Source organism: Neophocaena asiaeorientalis, unplaced genomic scaffold (genome assembly GCF_003031525.2).
Source record: "Neophocaena asiaeorientalis asiaeorientalis breed wild unplaced genomic scaffold, Neophocaena_asiaeorientalis_V1.1 scaffold57, whole genome shotgun sequence".
Taxonomy (NCBI): Eukaryota; Metazoa; Chordata; class Mammalia; order Artiodactyla; family Phocoenidae; genus Neophocaena; species Neophocaena asiaeorientalis.
In genome coordinates this window covers 2,067,309-2,080,734 of record NW_020172731.1, presented here as the reverse complement: position 1 = coordinate 2,080,734, position 13,426 = coordinate 2,067,309, and the positions used below count along the sequence as shown (strand labels likewise).

Below are 13,426 nucleotides of genomic sequence, written 5' to 3'. Positions count from 1 at the left end.
AGTTAAAGGTATTGCGAACAAAATTCAACTTCCTGACCACCACTCCCCAAAATAAAATAAATTTTAAACATCTAGTAAAATTTATGAGTCACCTTAATAACAATTTGCACATTTTCCTCTGTATAACTTGTCCTCTTCCCCGTTTTAACTTTCACTGACAGTGCCACATGTGTTTATACAAGTGTTTTTATTCCAGAATTATAGGCCTATAAAGGATCTACCAAAGCATTTTCTACTTGGGCAACACACAACCTTTATAAGACAGACTTCTGTGAGGCCAAGTTCATGTCACTCTCAGATTTGGCTGAGGAAGAAGGATTTTAAGAGAGTAGGAAGGATTTCATTCACTCCAGCACCTCCCCAAAACATATGGCTTCCACCCACCCGGGACAGAAGTTTTGCAATTGCTCCTGAATCTGGACTGGACTGCTGGCCAGGGCAGTCAGCTCCAGCCTCAACACTAAGTCAGCAAACAGGATTTTACAAAGAAAAGGAAAAAAAAAAAAAAATACGAATTAAATTAAGAATGTGCAGAATACAGTCAGCTCTCAACATACATCTTTAATTATCGCCTTTCCTAATAGCAAACATGTGGATGGCTGTTCTGCAACAGAGGAAAGGGTTACCTAGTGGTCAGTGAAAACCAAATGATAATGGGTGACCAGAAAGCTGGAATTTAACTTTTTTGAATAAGGTACTTTTATCCCTTGATATAAACTATTTCTTTATAAGTGGCATAGCTGGAACATTAGCAGTTGACATTCATTTTACTTTACATCAGTCAATAAGACTGTAGTTTTAAATTTTTTTTTAATTTTTTTCACTGCCCCACACAGCATGTGAGATCTTAGTTCCCCAACCAGGGACTGAACCAGTGCCCCCCGGAGTGGAAGCACGCAGTCTTAACCACTGGACCACCAGGGAAGTCTCTGTAGTTTTAATTTTTATTTTCCTACCCACATACAAGATTTCCAGTGTTCCAATGGATGGCCTGTTAACCATCTGGAGGGAGAGTTAGACAGAATATTGTTTTGTGTTTCAGTTAAACATCAGAGAAGGGCTGTGCAGGGTTATATTTAAGGACATGTTTTCTTAAGCCAGACTGCCTGGTTCAAATCCTGGCTCTACTGCTTGTCAGCTGTGTGATCTCAGGCAAGTTACTTAACCTCTCTGTGCTCCAGTACCCTCATCTGTAAAATTATTAACCCTCTCTGTCGTCATCTGGAAAAAGAAAATAATAATATGCCCACTTTACTGAGTACTTACAAGGAATAAATGAGCTAAGGCACGTTAAAGTGTTTTAGCACAATGCCTAGCACTCATTAAATGCCCACATTAGTTCAGAAGCACTAAATTACCATAACCTACAGTCAATTGTGTTGGGCATCTAAGATAGAAATCCCACATCTGAAGGTTTTCTTTTCTTTTGTTTTTTAATAAACTTATTTATTTTATTTATTTATTTTTGGCTGCATTGTGTCTTCGTTGCTGCGTGAGGGCTTTCTCTAGTTGCGGTGAACAGGGCCTACTCTTTGTTGCGGTGCATGGGCTTCTCATTGCAGTGGCTTCTCTTGTTGCGGAGCACAGGCTCTAGGCACGTGGGCTTCAGTAGTTGTGCTACATGGGCTCAGTAGTTGCGGCTTGTAGGCCCTAGAGAGCTGGCTCAGTAGTTGTAGTGCATGGGTTTAGCTGCTCCGCAGCATGTGGGATCTTCCGGGACACGGATCGAACCTGTGTCCCCTGCAGTGGCAGGCGGATTCTTAACCACCACGCCACCAGGGAAGCCCCAGGTTTTCTTATTAACTATTTAATAAACTAAAGTCTTTTCTATAATACATTCAGTAATGTCAAATGTGCTACATTTAGTTTATATAACAGAGGAAAAAGAAAACAGAGAAAAAAAGAAAAGGGAAAAAAAGCAAATCACATTCTTTGAAGAATGCTAGTCAAATAGATTCCTAACAAATACACAACAAAAATGCTTGGCTTTATTATAAAGGAGGAAGTTTTAGGGTACAGAAAATAAATATAAAGCCATCCTTTTATTCACTGGACTATGCCAATGCCATATCTATTAAAATGCAATAAACCTTGACTCAATAAACATAAAAGAAACCTAGAAAAATAAATCATCATTCATGCCTCGCTACATTTCCTTATGAATTGTAAAGAGAAGTGGAAATTTACAACCCTGCTGACAATACTCTCCATGCACAATACAGTAATATGGTTTCTTTTTTTTTAACAAGTAAGAGCAAATAGGGACACTGCTCCATCTATTTACAATGTTCACAACTAAAGGCTTTTTCAGTCATTTTGCTGAGACTTGCTCTTTATTCGAGGAGAGTTACATATTTAGCTTTAAAACAGCTGGACTCACATGGGAATTTGGAGAATGCTGAGGCTACAAGAATTCTGTGTGCTTTGTACTGGCCCTTATTCTTTATAGTTTGCTTTTGTTTTGTTTTTATTTTGGCTCTAAGCAAATCTAAACATTTTTACTTCATTCTATGCGACAGAAACCAATTTAAAATCAAATATCCATATTTCAGACTCTAACAGTTCATAGCCAGAATGAATATTTATCATTATTTTACGATAATTCTTTACTGCCTTCATGAAGGTGAATTAGAAAACAAAGAATCTATGTTAAATTGTAAAGAAAGAGATAAAAATTTTTTAATTGAATTTTTTTTTACTAGGTGAATAACTTACTATTTATTCTTCAATGCAAATATTTGGTTCCCCAGTCTTACCCAGAGGTGCAGATAATCACAAATGATGTTTTATAAACCACAAAAAATAAACCAATAACCACATTTACATGCACTTAACACCAACACAATCTGTCATACATCAATACTCATTATATTTGATATATATAAAAATATTAACAATATTTTAAATGTTTTCTATAAAAGTATTAACAGCCTATGTATTATTTCACACTCATTCAATCCAGCATTTATCCCAGTGCCTGCATCTCTGAGGGTACACAATGCAGTCTCCACATCCACAGAGGTGGGACAGATGACATGTATGTGAAAATTGCTTCTAACAGGCCCAAGTCCTGATGGAATCCAACAAAGGACAACAGCATTTCATTTACTAATTTTGACAATTAATACATAACTCACAAAATTCAAAGAATTTGGACTAAATCTTCATAGATGGGACCCTCACCTGCTGTATATACAGAAGCTGATGTCATCGTCTTCCTGAAGGGTGTGACAGTAGCTGCTTTTTCAGCCTCCAGCTCAGCCACTGTCCTCTGTTTTACTGGGGCACCTTGAGGAATATTTTTCGGTGTGGGAGCAGGGAAGATCACTTCGCCATCCTAACAGAAATCAGAAAAATAGCACTTTTTAAAGTCAATCCAGCATTCAGTCAATCCAGTGTTGGGGAAAAACTCTTCTTTGAAAAGTAATTTTAAATAAATATAGAAATTCACGTAATTTATAGTATCACTTTATATAAATATATATCACACATGTATATAAATAATGTCTGTGTCATGCATACACACATAGATGTACAATTAGTACGTGTGCAGAACATATAAGGAAGAATACAGAACAAACTTAAAAGCAGATAGGTGGGGGAGGGGGAATATTTAATTTTTACTTTATTCAATTCTGGGTTTTTTGTCTGTTTTTTTGTTTCTGTTTATCAAAAGCAATGCATATTTTAGGTGAGTCACACATGTATATAAATCTTGCAATATTTTTCTTTAAACTGTTTTACATTTTTAAACAATTTTTATTGGCATAAACCCAACACATCGATACTTTATTAGAATATATCCCAATTCCAAAATAGGATCGTTCTGTAAACAAAAATCCTAAAACAAATATATAATGAAAACACAGGAGAAACAGATCTCTTCACTTACCTTCATCACTACAGTTCCTCTAATGACGTGACCCATTGTACCAAAGTCAAAGTCATCTTTCACTTCAAAATAAAAATTGTCTTTGTCAGAGCTGATGGCCTTCAGGAGCTTGGTGATGTTGTTGGAATACAGGGTGCTGGCCTGAGTGGCCATTCGGCTGGGAAGGTCCGTGTAGCCTATGTGAGTAATCCCCTAAACAAACAAAAATATAGTCAGAAAGGTCTGTTACTAAATGCCCATATTCTTTCTTAGGACAGTTCTCAGTCAAGGCTAAGTTCTGAAATTACAAATCTTTATAAATATACACACACACTCACAAATACATATTTCAAAAGGAGCTTTAGGGCTTCCCTGGTGGCGCAGTGGCTGAGAGTCCGCCTGCCGATGCAGGGGACACGGGTTCGTGCCCCGGTCCGGGAAGATCCCACATGCCGCGGAGCGGCTAGGCCCATTAGTCATGACCGCTGAGCCTGCACGTCTGGAGCCTGTGCTCCACAATGGGAGAGACCACAACAGTGAGAGGCCCGCGTACCGCAAAAAAAAAAGGAGCTTTAAATGTGACTGTTTTTAAGTTTAGAAAATTTCAGGCCTCAGTTTCTCTAAATATTTAAAGCAATAAACACCCTCTCACAAATCAATAAAGGTATAGGAACAGGTTCATAGATAGAGGAAGCTTTGTGCTGTACCTTATGAACATAAAGTTCTCCTGGCTTGGTGGTTTCAAAGTTTCCGCCAGCCTCAGCAGCTAAATCCACAACAACTGAACCCTCCTTCATGGACTCGATCATTTCTTTACTAAACAAAACGGGAGCTTTTTTACCTAATAAAACCAAAGAAAAGAGTACAAATTACATGGTAATTTCTTAAAACTTTATATTCTAATTATTACAGTAGTCGCTGGGTACCCAGGAATTTAACATCTGAATATATAGCTCTTTCAAAGAGACCCGCTAAAGTTCATAACACAGGTGAGACTGGTCAGTCTCCTAAGGAAAAAATAGGATGAGTGTGAGCTGCAAAGCCAGTGGGTGGGAGGGAGCCGCTTAGCCAGAGAGCAAGCCTTGTCATTTGCTAAGCATGGAAATTTCAGCTAGCACTGCTCTTCCCAACTGGTTTACACCCTGTACCACTCATGAAGAGATCAACATTTTGCCTGTTTCTTTAAAAATGCATAATAAATAAGCTAGTATGGAAACTATGTGCACCCAAACTGGACGATTCATAAAGATCACAAATGTCAAGGGAACATTCAATAGTAATCTATGAATGACAAAATAGAGTATTTCCAGTCGTCTTAACCAATGTCACCAGATTTTCCCACATGCTATATTAATCTACCTTAATTTAACACAGGATAACTTCGAGGAGAGACAGGGAAGTGCCATGAAATGGAAACAGTAGGATACCACAACTCCAAAAAAATCTTAGGAACCAGTCATACACTTTTATTCCCACTCAACAACTATTTATTCTGCACCTCTGGTGAGTCGAGCTCCATGCCTGGTGCTGGGAGTGTACTGGTAGATAAACAGAAAAGATCCCTGTTCTCAGGGAGCCTGCCCCTCATGAGATATTTCACATTTTATAATAAATCGTTTACTAATTCTTACATAGAGGATAAAGCACTAAACATAAGGATTTTTCAAGCTAACATAAGTTAGTATGTTCAACAGGGGTCCACACTGTGGGTATAATACCTTGTTCAAGTTTCATAAAACAGTGTAAATATCTAAGCCAAAAGAGAAAGGAAATAAACTTGCGAGATTGGCCACAGGAAAGCAGAGAATTAATAGCCTAATTATCTTTTTTTTCTTCTTTCGAAAGTTTTCAACTCTGTGTCTACAGAATTTTAGTAAAAGCACTGTCAGTTTTATAAATGGAAATCAACTCAAAGTAAAATTTGCATGATAATAATCTGCTTTTCAATCTACTTGACTGGAATATATGTGATTCAAAAAAGAAAAATAACCTTTTTTTGTAGCACATGTGAAAAACAAAGTTGTAAAGATACGTGTGGGTGTACCTCCTTTCTCAATGCGAACCTTATACTTCCAAGATCAAGTCCAACTCCTAAGCCTCCTATTACCCAAGACCTTTCTCCCCGGGCTGAAGCACTCTTCTTAGCATTTCTTCTCACTACTGCCCCACTGGACCTTCTGCTCCAGCCACAATGGTTTGTTAGAGAAGCTCTGGTTCTCTCTTCTGGGTCTCCATGAAAAAGAACAAGAATGAGGAGATCTTTTCCCAAAGACAACACCCTTTGGTCCTGGTAGTTTCGCCACTTCTCAAAATTCTCTGGAATTACGTATTCCTTTCCTCTACCCTCCCGCACTGTAGTCCACTAAAGGTACCTTGAATACTTAAACTTTACTCGAGCATGAGAATTTGGGGATGCAAACAACAGCATCTGAGGACTCGTCCCAAACTAAAGGTCATGCTGACCAGCACTGCGGTGATGTAAAGCTCTGGATGACGTGGCTGCATCTACATAAAGTGGCGAGTTTAAAGGGCTAACCTGTACTTTGCAGGTATTTACTGTCATCACCACCCACCCCCAGCCCTTGTCCAGAGCCTCTTCATTATTAACCAGACTCTCATTTGCCACAGCCTTTCCTCCCACCTTACTTGTACCCTCCAGTCTTAGGTCGACGTGCCTTAAGCTACTCTTCTGGCTAGAACCAAGTTGTATCCAGGCACAACCCCTTTGAATTCTAACCACACCAACTTTACAACCATCGACCTCACAAATTGGATTTGGCATCTAACTAATTTCTCCCGCCCTAGACATTCTGGATTCCTTCTTCCTTCTGAGATATCTATAGCTACAGATCAGACCCTGCATCTGTAATGTTGCCCACTTTGTAAGACGTCAAGTGGCCAAAACCATTTAGGCTCCCTAGAAAACATCTGATGTACCACCTATTTCTCTTCTTTGATTTTACTTATTCAACCTTCACAGAACAGTTTTGCAGTGGCTGACACAACACACACACACACACACACACACGTGCGTGTCATAACAGAGATAACAGGTGTTCCGTCCATATTATCACTCTGAAATTCAACCACTTTTGAAAGGATAGCATTTTCTTTCACATAACAGTATTTTACTTAGTACATAGCCAAATAACTGGAGGGTAAGTTAAAAAGATAGACTTAAGTTACAGAGGAATGTTTAAAAGACATGGAATTATTACAAGTAAAAGCACACAACAAAACAGTATGTATAGGATGTTCCCATTCAGTAAAAAAAAAATTTACATATACATATGTATGAATGTTTCAAGTGTGTGTGTGTGTGTGTGTGTGTAGATACACACACATACACACACACAATATTACATATATAGTTCCTAGCAAATTCTATAGAGTATAATGTTTAACAATAACAGGACGTCTTTGAGTAGTAAGACTAATTTATTTCCTGAGCTTTTTCTTATCTCCCAAGTGTTCTAGAAGAGCTTGTTTTCATGTTATACTTTTAAAAATTCAATAAGGCCTACAGGGAATATACAATGATGAATATAACAATGCAGCTGCCTTTAAGAACTCACATGTGGATTAATTTTTGGAAAATTCTGAAAAGTGCAGAAATGAAAATTAAAAACAGAAGAGGGGAAGAAAGGGAGCCAAAAGAGGAGCAGAGTAGCACAAAAAAGTTCCAAATGAGCAAATCCTCAAAAGATTAGGTCAAGGGAGGGAAAGACTGAGAAGGAAATTTCAAAATACTATCCTACCCTGACGGCCTCCAATGATAAAAATGTAAGGTAAGGTAAGTGCGGCATCACAAAATGGAAGGAACAAAAGGAATAAGATGATTAGCTAGGTTTTGGGGGAAAAAACTACCCAAACCTAATTATCTTACTTCAAACTGAACTCTGAACTCTATAGGTCAGAATTAATTATAAAAGAAGGGCTTCCGTGATGGCGCAGTGGTTGAGAGTCCGCCTGCCGATGCAGGGGACACGGGTTCGTGCCCCAGTCCGGGAAGATCCCACATGCCGTGGAGCGGCTGGGCCCGTGAGCCATGGCCGCTGAGCCTGCACGTCCTGAGCCTGTGCTCCGCAATGGGAGAGGCCACAACAGTGAGAGGCCCGCGTACCGCAAAAAAAAAAAAAGAAAAGAAAAGAAAAAAATCAACCCATAAAGAAGAGGAAACACTTTGTGAATATCTCTCCTGTCTTTGGATTGAAAAGTACTTCCTAAATTTACAGCAATGGGAAAAATTACAAAGGAAAATGTCGATAGGCTTAAATATGAAAAAGGTATGTATTACTAGCCTCAAAAAAAATAAACATGACAAAAAATTAATACAAAAAAACTCACAGAAATTTAAATAAAAACAAAACACTAAGATCCTAATTGATAAATGAATAGCAAATACAAATGGCCAATTCAAAGAGAATGGTAATAACCAAATGAAGAAAGTTCACCCTCAGTAAGACTAAAAGAAATGTGAGTACAAAGAGTGAGATACATTTTTGCCCTCAAACTGAAAGAGTCAACAAAATCCAAATACTTCTGAAATGAAACAATTAGCTGGAAAATCTACTAATGAGATTATGAACTGTATAATCTTTCAACAAAGCATAGTAGATCAAGCGTGTATCAACAGGCCAAAAACACTGATATTCATTCAACCAGTAATTCTACTTCTAAGGTTTGATTAATCCTGGGGAAATCAATGAAAGTATAGATACAAGAATAAAGCAAAAAAAAAATGTTAGAACATTATTTTTAATTGACAAAAACTGGAAATAAATGAAAAGGCTAACTTTGGGAGAACAGTTAAATTAAATACAACACATTCAAACAAGAAAATTCCACAAACCATTAAAATATATTTGCAAAGAGTTCTTACTGACTTATTACGTTAAGGGAGAAAACATGATATAATAATATTAAGTGGAGAAAGTAAGAAAGATATTTTATCTTCATCTAACATGATAAAAATGCATGGAAAAAAGGCTGAGGGCTTCCCTGGTGGCGCAGTGGTTGAGGGTCCGCCTGCCGATGCGGGGGACGCGGGTTCGTGCCCCGGTGGGGTGAGAGGCCCGCGTAAGAAAAAAAAAAAAAAAAAAAAAAAAAAAGGCTGAAAGAAAATGGTAAAATGTTAAGAGTATTTTTCACTGAGTAGAAGGATCACAAATGATCTTTATTTTCTACTTTGTACTTTACTGCATTTCCAACAAGTCACACTATTTTTATAAACAGATAAAGCATAAAGTTTTAAAGTTTCCCCGTTTAAGCTGAGGACAGAGATTAAAGAGTTGCACTAGAAGAATTAAAATAACTTAGAAATGCCCTTAACCAGTCTGTTAACTTACCAATTGAAAACACCGCACTCAAAATCCTCTGCCCTCCCTGCTACAGCAAAGGAAGCTATACAGTTAGGACAGCCTTTCAAAGAGTGAATCCAAACACTTATACAGGCAGGCAGAAACATAACTAAGGATGGATAACAGACAGGAAGATGTGCACAGATTTTTTTATAATATGTAACATAGAAAAGAATATATCCAATGTTTAATTAGAGATGTCCCATATACAGATGTCCCATAATTACCCCAGTGACAGCCCTGTGCAGATCCTAGATACAAGGATAAAAGATCAAATGAGCATATCAGGTGTTTCAAGACAGGATTGTAGAAGGCAGAAGAGTTAATAAAAGAAGGCAGATAAGAGGTATTTTTTTATAGGCACAATTGGGCTTTCCCCTTTTGACTGCTCATTTCTGTTAATTTTATCATTTAGCTGCAAAAGATGAGATATACAAAAAGACCAAGACTGTTACATCTCTTCAAACCACCCTCCCCCAAAAATCAATGATCGAAAAAATTAACAAGGAGAAAAAAAAAATTTTAATATATTTACTGGCACAATACAAACTGTGGGTGAAAGATGTTCAACTTCATGAAATATTTCTTGGTTCCTTATGGTTCATGGACATTAAGTTCCTGATAAGATTATTCAGTTCCCTCCCAGCTGGAAGTTTATTTCCATACTTTTGCCAAGACAATGGTAGGACATCATGCACTCACAGTCATCATTCAAGGATTCATCCATTCATAGACTCAAGCAATAACTTAGTGCCTACCATGTGCAGGCTAGATGGGGAAGGAAAGCTTTACTTACAGCTCTAACGTCTAATAGTTTAGGATTGAAAGAGGTTGCATTCAAAGATTAGTGAACATTTTTATTAGGAGAATAGCTAAGATATTTATAGCACTCATCTAAAAGTTTTAATTATAGTTTCCCAATTGGATGGCCATTATTTAGGGTGAGTGGAGGCGCCATAGATTAGTGTAAGGCATCCTTGAATCTCTGTGTGCACCCAGAACTGACAATAGACAGAAAAAAATGCCTCACACATGTGCAGTGTTTCTAGATGTATGTACGTATGGCTGTGATTCACACAAAGTTATTCTGAAATGTGACTGAATTCATAGTATCTTTTCATACTCATGTGTTTTCTCATTAAACGAATACTAAGATGCAGTTTTTAAAGTAGTAAATTCAAAGATTTCTAGAAAAAAAATTACTTCTTTCTAAAAATAACTTTAACAACTTTTCATTATGCAGCAAAAGAATATACCACTGGCCTCTCTACAACAGTAAATTAAAAAAAGAGAGATTTGGCTTAAACTAAATCTCAACAGCTGAAGATTTACTGGAAAGTTTTGCAATATATTATACCTCTCTGAATAAATCAGGCCTAACGTGATCATTTGAAATCAATAAATTCTCAGATTCTATCTTACTGGAAAAAGAATCAAGCCCTCACAAACAACATTAATCACAAAAAAAAGAAAGAAAGAAAGAAAAATTAATAGGAAACCACTAAAAATATTAAGAACAACAAGACACCATGATGAAAAAGGCTTACCACAAAATTTTATAATAATTCCCAAGAGCATTTAGCATTATTTACCGGAATTATTCAATGGCATTTAATCAGATGGGGAAATTCCTAACTTCCTGGCCTGTAAGCCATCAAATTAAGCAGGCTCAAGAAAAACTTTCTGGGCTTCCCTGGTGGTGCAGTTGCTAAGAATCTGCCTGCCAATTCAGGGAACACGGCTTCGAGCCCCGGTCCGGGAAGATCCCACGTGCCGCGGAGCAACCAAGCCTATGCGCTACAACTACCGAGCCTGTGCTCTAGAGCCCTCGAGCCGCAACTACTGAAGCCTGTGCACCTAGAGCCCGTGTTCCACAGCAAGAGAAGCCACCGCAATGGGAAGCCTGCGCACTGCAACACAGAGCAGCCCCCGCTCGCCGCAACTAGAGAAAGCCCGCAAGCAGCAACAAAGACCCAACGCAGCCAAAAATAAATAAATAAATTTATAAAGAAAAAGAAAAACTTTCTGCTTTAACAAGAACATGGTATATTTAACAGTATAGTAATAAAGAGATTAATAATATAAATTATAGAGTATGTCTCCAAACCAAAATAGATTTCTCATGAACAAGTACTATAAATAAAGGATAATTTTTAATGTAACACAATACTATATATTGACTACATGTAAAACAGAGCATGTAAAAATGTTCTGAACTTAGTATTTATACAGTAAGAAATGTCATTCTAAGCATACAATTTTATACTGAGCACTAGTGTTTATCCAGCATCCTCTTGTCACTACTCTGATTTCCATTTTCTCCACACAGTCCATGACCTTCAGGAGAAATGACCTGAAACTACTGCAGAGGCAGGCCTCGCTGGCCTAAGGGTAATCTCAGCACCTACTGAATACCAGTTCAGAAATCCAGGTGTAAGCTGAGGAGCATCTCATTGCCCTGCCTACATGGATTGGTTCAGAAGTGGGGATGTAACCCAGTCAAGGTCAATAAGAATGAGGGAAAGCGTGCTAAGGGATTGTGAAAAAGAAGTTCCCTTGCTCTTCAAGAGGGAGCCATCAGAACGACTTGCCTTGCCCTCCGGATGTGTGCTGCGCACAGTGGAGGCCTGCCTCTGCTCCTGACCATGAAACCAACTCAGAGAGAGCAGAGCTAAAAGAGGACAAAGTGGCACGGCAGGGCCCCGACCACACCTACCCAGCTATAACTGGCTTCCTTCACCTACGCAACCCAGCAAATCTCCTTTCTTGTTTAAGGCAGACTGTGTTGGAATTTCTGCTTCTGGCAGCCAAAGGCACCCTAACTGATACACACCAAAGGCTCTTTTGGAATAACAAAATCATAGATGGGGTTAAAATATTGAGTCTTTTTTTTTTTTTAACACATTCTTTATGATAGTCTTCTTCTTTCTTTCTTTCTTTCTTTCTTTCTTTCTTTCTTTATGGTTGCGTTGGGTCTTGTTTGCTGCACGCAGGCTTTCTCTAGTTGCAGTGAGCGGGGGCTACTCTTCGTTGCGATGCGCAGGCTTCTCATTGCGGTGGCTTCTCTTGTTGTGGAGCATGGGCTCTAGGCACGTGGGCTTCAGTAGATGTGTCATGTGGGCTCAGTAGTTGTGGCTCACGGGCTCTAGAGCACAGGCTCAGTAGTTGTAGCACACGGGCTTAGTTGCTCCGCGGCATGTGGGATCTTCCCGGACCAGGGCTCGAACCTGTGTCCCCTGAATTGGCAGGCGGATTCTTAGCAACTGCGCCACCAGGGAAGTCCAAAATATTGAGTCTTAAACTATAAAAATGTTACAGATAAGGACAAAAGGCTTTTTATACATATATGTACACATATGAAAAAAAAGAGATAATTGGTTATGTAATAGATTGGATGTGGCAAAAAACTGCTGAACATTTGACCCACTGATCTAATAAGTCTCTGATTCTGCCAGCCCCGAGGTGCACAGAACAACACACCGATACAATCCCTCTATCTCTGTTACCACTAGAGAGGCTACAGATAGCTTTGTTCATGAACATAAAGGGATTCTGACCCAAGCTTAACCAGTCAAGCTTTATACGTGAGTTCTATTCCTGGAACTAGATAAAAAATTTCTCTGCCTAATTATTTGTATAAGGAACCAGAGAGAAAGCCAGGTGGCAAAAACTTGACTGTTACAGATTGGATGCCTTGAGATATTTCTAAATGTAATACGTAGGAAATATGATTAGTCAACAGCATGTTTTAGCAGATAAGAGAAATCCTTAAAGATCTATTTAAAGAAGAAACCTAAAAACAAGCCTTTACCTAATAATTAAAGAACACATTTATAAAAAATTTTTGAGGATTACCTCAATAATTTACCTCCATAGCTGCAAAATTCTGTATAGATAAAAATCAAAATCAGTCAAGGCTTTACCATGGCTTCATAGCTATGGGAATTCTCAAAAAAAGGAAAACAACCTACCAAACCTAAATGGTAACATAAAAAGGAAACACATATATTATATAATATTATTATATATAAATATATAATACATTAAATAATATTCTTATATAAATTATAACATTCTTTGTTTTCCCTCCAATACATGTTTAGATGTACATTAGCTACCAATCCCTAAAAAAATTAATGAATATTTATTATACATTTGTTAATAAAATAATTAGGAGGTGTTTTTTTTTTTTTTG

General features: G+C 37.9%; 1 protein-coding gene across 5 annotated transcripts in view; it reads right to left on the bottom strand.

Annotated features, from left to right (window-relative positions):
• NNT (nicotinamide nucleotide transhydrogenase) overlaps positions 1–13,426 on the bottom strand; it is a 93,200-nt gene that overhangs the window by 43,482 nt on the left and 36,292 nt on the right. For all 5 annotated transcript variants that reach the window (XM_024740338.1, XM_024740336.1, XM_024740339.1 and 2 more), the window contains 3 exons: positions 4,579–4,712; positions 3,893–4,084; positions 3,184–3,337 (listed from right to left, as the gene is read on the bottom strand). In XM_024740338.1, the coding sequence (XP_024596106.1) occupies positions 3,184–3,337; positions 3,893–4,084; positions 4,579–4,712 (480 nt within the window). The remainder of the gene's footprint in view (positions 1–3,183; positions 3,338–3,892; positions 4,085–4,578; positions 4,713–13,426) is intronic.